General features: G+C 40.8%; 1 protein-coding gene across 2 annotated transcripts in view; it reads right to left on the minus strand.

Annotated features, from left to right (window-relative positions):
* Positions 1-213: 213 nt before the first annotated feature.
* The window catches only part of xpo7 (exportin 7), a 36,646-nt gene continuing 21,474 nt past the window's right edge, over positions 214-15,385 (minus strand). For both annotated transcript variants that reach the window (XM_053644691.1, XM_053644692.1), the window contains exons 16-28: positions 15,167-15,247; positions 14,204-14,267; positions 13,946-14,054; positions 13,699-13,805; positions 13,191-13,279; positions 12,939-13,046; positions 12,709-12,791; positions 8,703-8,917; positions 8,256-8,394; positions 5,493-5,653; positions 3,991-4,089; positions 3,219-3,346; positions 214-2,383 (exon numbers count right to left, since the gene is read on the minus strand). In XM_053644691.1, the coding sequence (XP_053500666.1) occupies positions 2,290-2,383; positions 3,219-3,346; positions 3,991-4,089; positions 5,493-5,653; positions 8,256-8,394; positions 8,703-8,917; positions 12,709-12,791; positions 12,939-13,046; positions 13,191-13,279; positions 13,699-13,805; positions 13,946-14,054; positions 14,204-14,267; positions 15,167-15,247 (1,477 nt within the window). In that variant the 3' untranslated portion in view covers positions 214-2,289. The remainder of the gene's footprint in view (positions 2,384-3,218; positions 3,347-3,990; positions 4,090-5,492; positions 5,654-8,255; positions 8,395-8,702; positions 8,918-12,708; positions 12,792-12,938; positions 13,047-13,190; positions 13,280-13,698; positions 13,806-13,945; positions 14,055-14,203; positions 14,268-15,166; positions 15,248-15,385) is intronic.

Raw genomic sequence — 15,385 nt, forward strand, 5'->3', positions numbered from 1 at the left:
CAGGTATCCATAAACTTTTGGCTATACAGTGCATGGAATACCGTGATACACAGTAAAACCAATTGGTGCAATAGTTGACTGTGTAGCGTGATAAAACGTTAAGCCATTTTTCACCAATTTAATATCGGCATGTGTCTAGTTGTGTGGATCCGATGTGATCAGACTGTTACAATGCGAACTCTCCATAATAACACACAAATATCTGCACGCTAGTACAAACCATTGACGTTTATTTTGCAGTCACAATGCTTACACTATATGTAGCAGACATCCAAACATTTCAACCAGCTACCTTATCACTCAAATGACTCCACACACACACACACACACATACACACACACACAGTTGTCAAACAGAGACACATTCACATCAGGGAACAAAAAAAAAAGAAAAAGAACGAAACTTAAATGAGTGTTGGACATTGTTAAAGAGATGAGCTAGTTCTTCACAAACAGTTAGCAGCAGCATGTTGAGAAGTAGCACAAGTTGCTAAAATATTCCATTCTGGTTCTGTTTTTGTAAATCTACCATATTTTTGACATTATCATTACCATTATCTCTTTGCCGCGTAAAAAAAACAACTGGAATTCTTCAGAGGGGGAAAAAATTTTAAAGAGGGGTGAGGGGCAAGCTAGAGGCAAACTGGCAAGTGTGATCAGCTCTTGCTTTATCAATGTTTAGTACCAAGTTGCGTTTTTTTTTTTTTTTTTAAGAAGACAGTTGCAACCTGTAAGAGGGCACCAGTCTGTGTTTATTATATATAAAAAAAAAATTAAATAAAAAAAAAAATTTAAAATGATTTTGTGAGAACACAAAGTGCAGGCTGATCTAATTCCTCTACAATCATGATTCATTTTGTATTTTACAGTCCTCAAAAGACCTTAGATAAAGAATCGGATGGCCAAATCTCGCCCTACGTCTCATTCTTGTTTTTAAGACGCCCTTGTTGACTTCCCCTGGGTTGAGTCCCGCTCCAACAGAAACAATAGCTTCTTAGATGGGGGATCAAATTTACTGGAGAGTTCAGAAGGAATTTCAATCTGACTGGATCCCTTTTTTAATAACTGAGTGATGAAATTGTTTATAAGCGTATACAGGAGTAATAAACATTTCAGAAATAATGCGAACATTTGATTGTCCATGTTCAAATTCATTTTTATTCCTCACACAATATCTGAAATTTACCCTGCTAGCTAATAAGGACAAGGATGACAAAGTGGGAATGAAATGGATATTTCTCTAATGGAATTCGGCTGCTCAAGTCAAGTACTGAAAAATATCAACAACACACTTCTGAGTCAGCAGGGGAACTCAACACGGGTGGCTAAAAGCAGTACGCAGACCTTAAATAAAGATGTCACAAACTCAATAGATTGTTTTAAGAACTGTTATTGAAATACATTGCCTTAGCGAACTGATTTGCCACACAAGTGCCCCCTTGTGGCCATGAACAGGCATTGCTGCACGTCAAAAATATTTATTTACAGTCTCCGGCGCGTTTTTGCTCCTTCTTCAGGTTCATTTTGAGGAAAATGTACACCATTTAAAACCTGTAAATCCCCTAATTCTCAACACAAAGACAGATCCAATCCTTCAGTCATTCTGTCTCTCCACACAGACAAGCCACACTTTCAGCACAGCTGCACTAACTACACTGTAAAAAGATCTGGTTTTTACCCAATCACACATTTTTGTATTTTATGTTTTTTGTCCTTAATTTTGTAATCATTATAAACATCATCAAAAATTGTTATGACAAAAAATGTACACTTTGTCTCCTCTTGCGTGTTTCTATACAAGGCAGGCAGAAGCAGAGCAGCTCGCCCCCTTCCCCCTCACTCACACACACACTCTCTCACACACCCCCACACGTTTTCCCACCCCACATAGCTGAAAACACCACACCACACACTCTAAACACGAGCTGATGCCAATCTACTCCATATCATAGCATTTAATACACTACTTTCTCTCTCTCTCTCTCTCTCAGACACACACACACACACACACACACACACACACACACACACCAACCCAACCCTGTTCCGATCCACACACACACACACACACACACACACACACACACCCCCCTCCACATCCCCGATACACACCGTTCCTCACGCTCATGGGTTCTGGAAACTGGCTTTAAAATATGTATATATTTATATGTGTATATATAAAAAGGGAGGAAGGAAGAGTGGAGTGTGTGGGGGGAAGAGAGGAAGGGGCCTGTGGGCTCCAGAGGTGGGGTCTAGTTGAGTGGGCGGAGCCTGCAGCAGAGTGGAATGTCAGCTCATCATGTCGTTGCTGTTGACACCATACGTGGAATTCTTCATGGAGTCGTTCACTTCTCTCCTAAAGACTGAAAGATTCTGCGTGAACCTGTGTGCACAGATACACGAAAACGTGTTAATAATATAATAGTAGCAATAATAATGAGGAGAAGAAGGAGATGAAGAAGGAGGAGAACAAGATGATGAAGGAGAAGATGAAGGAGAAGAAGGTGAAGATGATAAAGGAGAAGAAGAATAACAAGAAGGTGAAGAAGGAGAAGATGAAGAAAGATGACGGAGAAGAACAAAGATCAAGAAGGTGGAGGAGAAGATGAAAGAAGAAGAACGAGAACAAGAAGATGAACAACAAATAAAAAACTAATAATTACTACTACTAATTATTATTAAAAATAATTGAAACAATATTAAATTTTTGAAAAGTACTACTGAACAAAATGAATAAATAATGAATTGGAAAAAAACTAAATTCAACAAGAAACATTTTGCATATATTCACAGAAAGATAAAATTTGATCAATTAAAAAATAAAATGTGAACTCATACAAAATAAATGAAGAAAAGGTAAATCATAGAAGTAATAATAAAGACTATAATTGTCATTAGACTGAAACTGCCATGAATACCAAACAGCTTAACAGCTCATTGGCTAAAAGCAGGTTTTTAAAACATCTGGTAAGAGGGTCAGTGTAATGCTGCAGTTTGACCATTCAGCACTGTTCAGGATGTCAAGTGCTCTATCGCACCGGTTCTTTTTCCACAGAAAAGTAGTTGATCTAGAACAGAACCTAAAAAAGGTTCCTGGAACTGCAGCTTATAAACTATATTCACAACAGTTTCCATGTTTTTTTTTTTGTTGTTTTTTCCTGAATAAGTTCCTGCTTGTTCCATAGTACTGTAGTCCTATTCAGTGAGGGAAGGCTCACCTGTCACGGTTTTTAGTAAGTAAGTTGCGCTCGATACCCTCCATTAGATTTTCAAAGCATAAGTGCATGGCCTGCTGTTTCTCTGGAGGCTGACTGTTCACAATGCTGTTTCTTAAATCTGCAAAATACTAAAAGACACACACACACAAGTTTAGAAGAGATTTTTGTGCATCACAGTGTTTTATTACAGCTTTCCATTTTCAAAGTAGGCATTAAATGACACATTAATGCCATATAACAGTGCAGGGACAGTGTGAGGGTTCGGTTATTGGGTGAAGAAAACTATTAACTTTACGCAATGCAGCATATGGTATAACACGAATCGTGTATATGCTGAAATCTCAAATAGCTATACCTTTTACACATTTTTTTTTTTTTAACTATATGGAGGATCTGCCAAGTTGTTACTATATCCAAACGATAGTATTAGAACCAGCACTGAAAACCAACTTCCTGTATTGTTTCTTGTTTCCAGATGAATGCAAAAGTTGGCTGCCACACACATTATATCTATATTATATCTATATATATATATATCTATATATATATATATATCTATATATATATATATATCTATATATCTATCTATATCTATATCTATATCTATATATATATCTATATATCTATATCTATATATATATATCTATATATATATATATATATATATATATATATATATATATATATATATATATATATATATATGAGACTGATGTATTCACACTTGTATGATCACTTGCAAGTGTCTTAAAACTCCATTTGTTATTCTCACCTTCTCGTTTAGTAAGATGAGACCGAGCAGAGGCCGGGACATGGACCACTGATTCCTGCAGTCTTCAAAAATGATGATATTCAGTACAGTGGAGAGCATCTGCAGAAGACAGAGAGGAAGAAATATTCAAAAACAGGCATTTTAAGCTAAATGTTTGCCAAATTTAAATTAATTCAAGGCATTTAAAAAAAAAAGAACTCTGCCAATGGAGAGTCAATGGGGATACCTCCGCCACCAAGTCTTGTCCTTCTTATTACTAATTTGTATGCCAGGAATACCCAAAAAAATATACTTTAAACATATAGGAAGCTATTGAAGAAAAACAATTTCAGATAATTAACCCTGCTGTGGTTTGACCCTGTTTGGCTCACATAAATTCATCTGCTGGTTACAATGATCATTCCATATAAATCCTACGAACATTCAACCACTCGTTCTTTACATATCACACTAACAAGAACACACAGCTGGACCAATGGCAAAAATCGCAACTAGCCAAAAAAAAAAGGGTCTCGAGTTCCTGAACATGAACGTATAAAGTAGAATCTGTGTATGACAAACAGGAAGGAAGCTACTGAAGGCATTTAACCTTGCAGTGACCTTGAACCCGTTTGGGTCAATTTCAAAATCGAATTCTCACACTACTGAGAATCTCGGACTGATGGACAACCTGAAAAAACATAATGCTTCCAACACTTAGTGGTGGAGGCATAAAAACGGTATTTTCTTCCCCATGATGAAAACTGTCTTGACTTTACTGAGATTAAACTGCTGCTGCTTACGCAGGCATACCTCCTCAGTATTAGAATACAGGGGACGTGACACTATTTTGAATTGCCCTTGTGTGTGCTGAATATTGCACTATGTTGCATTACTGATTTTACAGTTACATTTATATAGCTCTTTTCTAGACACTCATAGCACTTTACATTGAGGGAACTCTCCTCAACCACCACTAGTGAGTAGCATTCACCTGGATGACGTGACGGCAGCCATAGTGTGCCAGAACGCCCACCGCACACCAGCTATTAGTGGAGAGGAGAGAGCGATGTAACCAATTCAGAGATGGGGATTATTAGGGGGCCGTGATAGAGAAGGGCCAATGGGGGAATTTCACCAGGACACTAGGTTATACCCCTACTCTAGAGTCAGGACCTCAGTTTAACGTCTCATCCGAAAGACGGTGCTGTTTATACAACATAACTGTCCCCGTCATAACATACAACACAACTGTCCCCGTCACTATACTGGGGCATTAGGCCCCCAGACAGACCACAGGGTGAGTGCCTCTTGTTGGCCTCACTAATACCACTTCCATCAGCAACTTTAGTTTTCCCCATGAGGTCTCCCATCCAAGTACAGACCAGGCTTAACCCTGCTTAGCTTTAGTGGGAAACCAGGTGAGAACTAGCACATTTCTCATCTAGGACACGTGAGTGAGTCAATAAATAATACATAGAGTAACCAATATTAATAAACAGGATAAAAGGCAGTGCGCTGACCTGCTGGATCATCTCTGGGTGCTGCTGCATGATGTGGAAGAAGCGGTCGCTCTCCTGAGTCATGGGAGCCGCTCTCTTTTTGGTGCTGCGCGACAGCTGCTTGAACAAATACGTCACTATGTGATCGAGACTCGAACAGCAGCCTGTACACACCATTGTATCTGCCAGAGAGTTGAGGAAAAGAAGTTAAAGTCTGATTTAAAAAGAAAAAAAAAAAAACTTCATACAGATCATACTGAGCTCATCTTAATCATAGTGTAGTTTTATAATTTTACTACAGGAGCATCTCATGAATATGTATAACAGAAGACAAAGAACTTAAAATTATTAAAATAGTTCAGCAGGATCAATATGACGTCCTAGGACTACGTCGCTCCAGATTAAACATGTTTCCTTGCACACTATAATATCTGCTTAAACTTTTCTTACTGTTTTTTTTTTTCCATTAGCACAATGTTATATTTTACAAACCGCACTCACTAGGAAGGGAGACCTGTGATTACAGATTTACATTTCGCACCTTATAACAATTTTGATTGGTCAGCATATGTTGAGCACTTTTCTATAAGAGCAGCTCTATACAGATTACAGGTTTATATTAAGGTGCCCGTTATCACTGTTATAGTAACAACTCATACAGGGACTTGTATGGCAAATGCTCAACATAAACATCTTTAAAAATGTGTGCAATCGTTGATGAAGTGATGTTTTCTATGGGATGTTTAGCATTTTTGTAAGGAGTCTCCAGTGTCAGCACTTTGTAACACTGTAACAGATAAAGCTGTAACTTCCGGATAGAGGGCTATGCAGTTTTTCCTCCAACAGGACAAGCTGCATTTTCGTTTTAACTCAGAGAGAGAGAGAGAGAGAGAGAGAGAGAGAGAGAGAGAAGGGAGGAGAAGAGAAGCTGGTGAGGAGAAGAGTGTAGCTGCTATAATGTAAGAGAGAACAGCAACTAACTTTCACAGACATTCCACAAAACTCAATGTAACTATAAATAGATATGAAAAATAAAAACACTTTGGGACCTGTCGTTATGGGAAAATAATGAACTTTGGGGAGGTATCAGTAGCTTCATGCCAGGCCTCATTTCATCATCCTGTTGTTGATTACTTTCCTACAACAGCATGTCCCCAAGTGTTTTATTCCTTACATACCACATAAGTGATTTTCAGCAAATGCCCAAGAATCAGGCCATGTTAAATGTGCTACCTATATCTAAGCAAACAAAAGATTTCTGCTCATACAGACATTTTGATAAACAGTAAAGTACACATTACATAAGAAACAATGGGACTATATAGGAAAGGAAAAAGTAAAATACAGTGCTGTGAAAAGGTATTTGCCCCATCTTGATTTCTTCTGTTTTTGTCTCTCATACACTAAATAGCTTTAGATCTTCAAATGAAATACAACATAAAACAAATGCAAGCTGAGTAAACACATAACCGTTTTTATTTACTTATTGCATTGAAGCAAAAAAAAAAACAAAAAAAAAAAAAACAAAGTTATCCATCACCAATGTCAAAAACTAATTGCCCCCTTAAACTTAAAATCTGGTTGTGCCACCTTTAGCAGCAATAACTGCAAACAAACAATTCCAATAACTGGGGATCAATCTTTCAGGATCAGGATTAGGATTTACTCCTATGCTTTGGATCATTATCTTGCTGCATAATCCAGATGCACTTGAGTTTCAACTTATGGACTGAAGACCAGACATTCCCCTTTAGTATTTTCTGGTAGAGAGCAGAATTAATGTTTCCCTCAATTACTGCACGTTGCCCAGGTCCTGAAGCAGCAAAGCATCCCCACACCATCACACTTCCACCACCATGCTTGACTATGGGTATGATGTTCTTTTTGTGGAATTCAGTGTGTGTTTGTTTTTTATGGCAGATGTAACAGAACCTTTGTCTTCCAAACAGCTCCACTTTCAACTCAGCAATCCACAGAACATTCTCCCAAAAGGTTTAAGCATCATCAAGGTGTGTTTTCAAGGTGTACAGTCTTCCACATATGCCACTTTTGATTTCCACTTTCTGATAGTGGAGTCATGACCAGTGACCTTTATTGATGCAAGAGAGGCCTGTAGTTGCTTTGATGTTGTCCTTGGCTCTTTTCTGACTTCCTGGATGAGTTGTTGCTGTGCTCTTGGAGGAATTTTGGAAGGTCGGCCACTTCTGGGAAGGTACACTACTGTGCTGAGTTTTTCCATTTGGAGATAACGGCTCTCACTGTGGTTCTTTGGTGTCCCAGAGCCTTTGAAATAGGTTTGTAACCCTTTCCAGACTGATGCATTTCATTCACCTTCTTCCTCATCATTTCTGGAATTTCTTTCAATTTTGGTATAGTGCGTTACTGAGTAGGACCTTTTAACCAACTTCATGCTGTTGAAAAAGTTCTATTTAAAGTATTGATTTGATTGAACAGGGTTTGCAGTAATCAGGCCTGGTTGCGTCTAGTCCAGCTGAACCCCATTATAAATGCAGTTTCATAGATTTGAGGAATTAGTACCTATGGGTGCAAATACATTTTCACACAGGCCTAGCTGGTACTGGATAACTTTTTTTTTGCTTCAATAAATAACATTATCATTTAAAAACTGTATTGTGTCTTTACTCAAGTTGCCTTTGTTTTAGCTTAGATTTTGTTTTCATTTCTGAAACAATTTATTATGAGAAATACACAAAAACAGAAGAAATCAGGATGGTGCAAAGACTTTTTCACAGCACTGTATATACAGTATGTTTTTCCTCTCACCAAGAGCTGTGAGTCCTTCTGAAATGGATGACAGAATGTACAGGACAACGTGAGGTTCGAGGCTGGCGATAAAGTTCATATGATCCTGTGTCAGCACCTCCAGCAGAGAGTAATATGACTGACTGAGCTTTGGATAGTCCTGCAAAAATATATGAATACAAAATGCTAGCAAGAAAAACAAGCGCAAAGAAGATCAGGTAAAAACAGCAAACAACTCCAATAGTTTAACTTGATCACCACAGATCAGCTTTGATCTCACTGTTACATTAAATCATAAAATTAAAAGTTCTCAAATGGCAGCAATCTTGCGAAAAATTCATTCTGGAAATGTTACATCACAATAAAGCGAGTGTGTAAAAGACACGCCTCATAATTATTTCAGTTGATTCCCTTCCCATTTTTTGTGCTGACTTTAATACAGCCGTGATTGCCATCAGTAGTTCTCACCAGTAGGTCGCTGTGTGGGATGGACAGCAGCAGTTTAATGAAGGTTTGGAGTGCGTTATCGAGTGCATCGTCGCCGTAGAGACGGAAAACGCCAAAGTTGACGTAGTTTCCACTGAGTACGGCTTTCAGCATGGAGAAGCAGATGGAAATTCCTTTCAGCTTCAGCGCATACACCTGTTCCTTCGGCACTTCACCTAGAGTCAGTATACGGTTGCCTACACACAAGAGAAGAAACATTTATATTTTATTATTCATCAAACTTGTATTCAGTGAATATTAATTATTCAATCATTTTATTCAGACATAACACATGTACACTGCTAACGACGTGATCGTTATGGCGGTTTCTTAACGACCAACACTTGATACTCTTCTGATACAAGCACTTCTGTGTGATCATCAGTAGTGCTTTCAGTTATTAAGAACACAGAATTACAGTAAAGATTAGTTAGAGAGACAGGGAGGGAGGGAGAGAGAGAGAGAGACTTGAGATTCTTTTGATTTTTTAAATTAGAAATGATGAAATAAGTGTAAGTTTGTGTAATTCAGTCACTTGGTCCAAAATGATCTTTCCATCATGTGCAACACAGATGGTTTTGAGATTTTTAATATAAAAAGCCTTTCATCTCTCATTTTGTTTCTTTAACTTAATTTGGTCTCTTTCCACATTGTGCTGCGATCCATCCATCTACTCATCCCACTCATCTCCCCAGCCACCCATCAACTCATCTCCCCATCCATCCATCTACTCATCCCACTCATCTCCCCATCCACCCATCAGCTCATCTCCCCATCCATCCATCTACTCATCCCACTCATCTCCCCATCCACCCATCAACTCATCTCCCCATCCACCCATCAACTCATCTCCCCATCCATCCACTCATCCCCACACATCCATCCACCCATCCCAGTCACTCCCCATCCATCCATCTACTCATCCCACTCATCTCCCCATCCACCCATCAACTCATCTCCCCATCCATCCATCTACTCATCCCACTCATCTCCCCACACATCCATCCATCCATCCCAGTCACTCCCCATCCATCCATCCATCCATCCGTCACTCCCCATCCATCCATCTACTCATCCCACTCATCTCCCCATCCACCCATCAACTCATCTCCCCATCCATCCATCTACTCATCCCACTCATCTCCCCACACATCCATCCATTCATCCCAGTCACTCCCCATCCATCCATCCCAGTCACTCCCCATCCATCCCACTCATCTCCCCACCCATCCATTTATCCCACTCATCTCCCCACACATCCATCCATCCATCCCAGTCACTCCCCATCCATCCATCCATCCATCCGTCACTCCCCATCCATCCATCTACTCATCCCACTCATCTCCCCATCCACCCATCAACTCATCTCCCCATCCATCCATCTACTCATCCCACTCATCTCCCCACACATCCATCCATTCATCCCAGTCACTCCCCATCCATCCATCCCAGTCACTCCCCATCCATCCCACTCATCTCCCCACCCATCCATTTATCCCACTCATCTCCCCATCCATCCATCTACTCATCCCACTCATCTCCCCACACATCCATCCATCCATCCCAGTCACTCCCCATCCATCCATCCATCCGTCACTCCCCATCCATCCATCTACTCATCCCACTCATCTCCCCATCTACTCATCCCACTCATCTCCCCATCCATCCATCTACTCATCCCACTCATCTCCCCACACATCCATCCATTCATCCCAGTCACTCCCCATCCATCCATCCATCCATCCCAGTCACTCCCCATCCATCCCACTCATCTCCCCACTAATCCATTTATCCCACTCATCTCTCCATCCATCTATTCATCCCATTCATCTCCCCATCCATCCATCCATCCATCCCAGTCACTCCCCATCCATCCCACTCATCTCCCCACCCATCCATTTATCCCACTCATCTCCCCATCCATCCATCTACTCATCCCACTCATCTCCCCACACATCCATCCATTCATCCCAGTCACTCCCCATCCATCCATCCATCCATCCGTCACTCCCCATCCATCCCACTCATCTCCCCACTAATCCATTTATCCCACTCATCTCTCCATCCATCTATTCATCCCATTCATCTCCCCATCCATCCATCCATCCATCCCAGTCACTCCCCATCCATCCCACTCATCTCCCCACCCATCCATTTATCCCAGTCACTCCCCATCCATCCATCCATCACTCCCCATCCATCCATCTACTCATCCCACTCATCTCCCCATCCACCCATCAACTCATCTCCCCATCCATCCATCTACTCATCCCACTCATCTCCCCACACATCCATCCATTCATCCCAGTCACTCCCCATCCATCCATCCATCCATCCCAGTCACTCCCCATCCATCCCACTCATCTCCCCACCCATCCATTTATCCCACTCATCTCTCCATCCATCTATTCATCCCATTCATCTCCCCATCCCTCCATTCATCTCCCCATCCATCCATTCATCCCAGTCACTCCCATCCATCCCACTCATCTCCCCATCCCTCTATTCATCCCATTCATCTCCCCATCCATCCATCTGCCCATCCATCCATTCATCCCAGTCACTCCCCATCCATCTCACTCATCTCCCCATCCATCTATTCATCCCATTTATCTCCCCATCCATCCATCTATTCATCCCAGTCACTCCCCATCCATTCCACTCATCTCCCCATCCATTCCACTCATCCCAGTCACTCCCCATCCATCTCACTCATCTCCCCATCCATCTATTCATCCCATTTATCTCCCCATCCATCCATCTATTCATCCCAGTCACTCCCATCCATTCCACTCATCTCCCCATCCATTCCACTCATCTCCCCATCCCTCTATTCATCCCATTCATCTCCCCATCCATCCCACTCCCCATCCCTCCATTCATCTCCCCATCCATCCATTCATCCCAGTCACTCCCATCCATCCCACTCATCTCCCCATCCCTCTATTCATCCCATTCATCTCCCCATCCATCCATTCATCTGCCCATCCATCCATTCATCCCAGTCACTCCCCATCCATCTCACTCATCTCCCCATCCATCTATTCATCCCATTTATCTCCCCATCCACCCATCTATTCATCCCAGTCACTCCCCATCCATTCCACTCATCTCCCCATCCATTCCACTCATCCCAGTCACTCCCCATCCATCTCACTCATCTCCCCATCCATCTATTCATCCCATTTATCTCCCCATCCATCCATCTATTCATCCCAGTCACTCCCCATCCATTCCACTCATCTCCCCATCCATTCCACTCATCTCCCCATCCCTCTATTCATCCCATTCATCTCCCCATCCATCCCACTCATATCCCCATCCATCCATCTATAGGTTTCTCCACATCCATTCATCTCACTCATCCCCCTATCCATCCATAAATTTATCCCACTCATCTCCCCATCATCCATCTACTCCTGCCACTCATCTCCCTATCCATCCATCTATTCATTACGCTCATCTCTCATCCATCCAACTGATCTAGACATCCATTCATCTCACATCTCCCCTTCTATTTATCCATCCATTCTACTCATCTCCCCATCTATAAGCCACACTTATTTCCAATCCATTCATCCAATTCATCCCACTCATCTCCACATCCATTCCACACATCTACCCATCCATCTATCCCCCTCATCCCCCCATATATCCATCCATCCCACTCATATCACCATCCATCCTTCCAACTTGTCCCACCGATCTCCTTATCCATTTAATAATTCCCACATATCTCCGTTTCCATCTATCCAGCCAACTCATCTTCCCATCCATCACCATCAGGTATCCATCCACCTACCTCTTCATCCATCTTTGTGACCTTAATTTGTCACCCTTACCCACCCAATGGATATCACCCATTCATCTTTCCATCCATTTTCAATTAACCCCCTCTTCTGAATATTGAAAAGTGCTCCAGTTGGAAAGCTTCTCAGAGCCTGAGCTCCTACAGACTTAAGCTCTGCTCATGCTCATCCAAACTTACCGTATGTCGTGATCATCTTGCTCGTTTCTCGGAACAGCAGGATGCCATTTGGCGAGGACACGTCGAACTGTAACCTCTGAGACCTGGCAAGAAAATAAGCTCAAAAGATTTTTTTTACGTATACTTAAAGAACATTACAGACATACATCTTTGCCGAATCAAAGAGAAGAAAGAAAGTGACAGAAACAGGATGATCAAATTTCACTTGTAATTCAGAAACACAGCGTTACCTGTTATGTACGAGCTCAGCCATGAGTTTGAGCACAGGTGTTGTGCAGGCTGGAACGTGATACCACAGCTCTATAGCTCGCTGTAGGATTGGGATATACGATGGGTAGCTGTTCCATTTCAGTTAAGAACACAAAAACTTTACTAAACAACAAAGTGAGTAGTGCAGTTTGATTAATCCTGGTGGTGGGGGAAGGGGGGGGGGTCAAAAAAAAAAAACCTCAGGGGGTAAATGAATCAGCCCGAAAGGATACATCCAGTCAAAGAGCATCATAAAGCTGGTTTTGGCATTAAAGGCAAAGGCGATGCCTCTCAAATCCCTCACCAAACCCACCAATGTTCTCTAGAAAGAAAACAAAAACAAACATCTCTCCTTTTATAAAACATTCTTCATCAGTTGATTCACAAAATGCTTCTTAGGACAAAATGAGTTTCTAAGTACAGAAAGATCATTCCTAAGTGCAGGTTCAATACTTGCATTTACTGCTTTTATTTATATGTACCAAGTGTGTAACAAAGACATCATCTGTATCAGTAATCAGAGTTAAGGTTAAAGTGGGCGTGGCCTAAACCTACACAGGTTTAGGTGTTTTTCCTGACTGTTACATTAATGATTATGGGCATTAAAAAAAACCAATGTGACTTTTTTCTTGAAGCACACCTATAGTTTCATCCAGATGAGTACTGTTGTGATAGGTGCCACATGATAAATCAATCATGTGATGCCTTCACAAGCCTTGCGCGTATTTGCCTCCAGCTCACCTTGGCTTCCTGCTCGTTGAAAGTGTTTGTGCTGAACATCTGTGCGACGGCTTCAAACGCGCCAGTCAGAGGAAGCATAAACTGCTCGAACTGGTCCTCATCCTCACCTGCACACATACACACACAAGCAGAGGACACAATACAGAAAGACAGATACGATTAAAAAAAATAATAAATCTGATTCTGAAAGTCAAATATTATTTAAGATTTTTATCTTGGTAACTAATACAGAGAAAGAGAACCATACCTAGATCGACCATGAGCAGGCGTCCTAATGCTGTGTAAAATGTGGTCCTGCATCTCATATCACTCAGATTGGACTGATTGTTCACACCCAGGAAGGAGAAGTGTTCACTCTGTCCAAAAAACACATCTCCACTACATCAACACGTATAAAAAAAAAAACAAAAAAAAAAATACAAACTACGTATCATACAATACATAACAGCATGTGCACTTGCTTTCCAGGGTATCTCTTATTCATTTACAAATCAAAACAACGTACCGTGTGGTTGTTGAGCATGAACTGGACGGCGCTGAGCTTCACCAGTTTCCTCACACTGCTATACGTGCACCACAGAGGTTAAGGAAACTCACAACAACACAAAAACTGAGGGGTTTATGCAACTGGCTGCGAAAGCAAGAACGCTTAACTGACATTTCATTTAGATAATCCTCATAGTTAAAGAATTCACGAAACACAAATCACAAGTCCATAATTTAGCTGGTGTGAAGCAGCAGACAAACAGCAATACACTCACACTCCTACCTCATTCATAGGGACTTGTATGGAGGATGCTCAACCTAATCTAAGCCTAATAATAAACAGACTAAATGAGCATGAATGACAAATGGAGAACAATTTTTGTTAAAAGTTTTCTGTAAGCTGTTTAGCAAGTTAGGAAGGAGTCTCCAGCATCAGTGCTTTGTAACTAGACACGGAAAAGGCATTTATGTATTTATTTATTTATTTATATTATTACCTTCAAGTGAAAGTAATGGAACGACTGTTTATAGCTGCTGTAACATGAGTGATAACACAAACATATTGCTCAGGTGTTCTGCATCTTTAAATGCAACTATAAACTGATAAATTGTGTGTTATTCTGTAATTAATAAATAATTACAACACGTGGCAAACGGGGTACGGTATAAGACAGATAAAACAGTTCAGAACATGCTGATATAGGAAAATAATCAACCTTTTTCCCAGCATTATGAAAAAAGCTTTAGTGTATTTAAAACTGTAAAGTTTGCAAATTTACTGGGTAAACTTTTAATTTAAAAAAAAAAAAAAATCCATTTCTAGCACAAGTAAATGATTAGCAGTGATTTTTTTTTCTCTCTTTTTGAAGTTGTGCTCGACCAAGCGATCAGCCCTTTACTACCTGCGTAGGTGTGTTCAGAGGCGGACTTTAAAAATGCGTGTAAAAACGTGAAAGCCATGAAGCGTGTACAGGAAGGATATCCGATGGAGAGATCGTTGAGAAGCTGTAGTGTTTTGGATGTGATTGGTTCGCACTGTCCCCAGTACTTCAGATTAGTGATTCTAAAACACATTTAAAACAAAAACATCCAAATATAACTTCATACTAGCTGCAGATTCAGTGTTTAATGTCACGGCAGTTAATCAGTAATAAGTGTCTGATCTTAAACATTAGAACATTAGTTCATGTTAGAACATCAT

Source organism: Ictalurus furcatus, chromosome 16 (assembly GCF_023375685.1).
Source record: "Ictalurus furcatus strain D&B chromosome 16, Billie_1.0, whole genome shotgun sequence".
Lineage (NCBI taxonomy): Eukaryota > Metazoa > Chordata > Actinopteri > Siluriformes > Ictaluridae > Ictalurus > Ictalurus furcatus.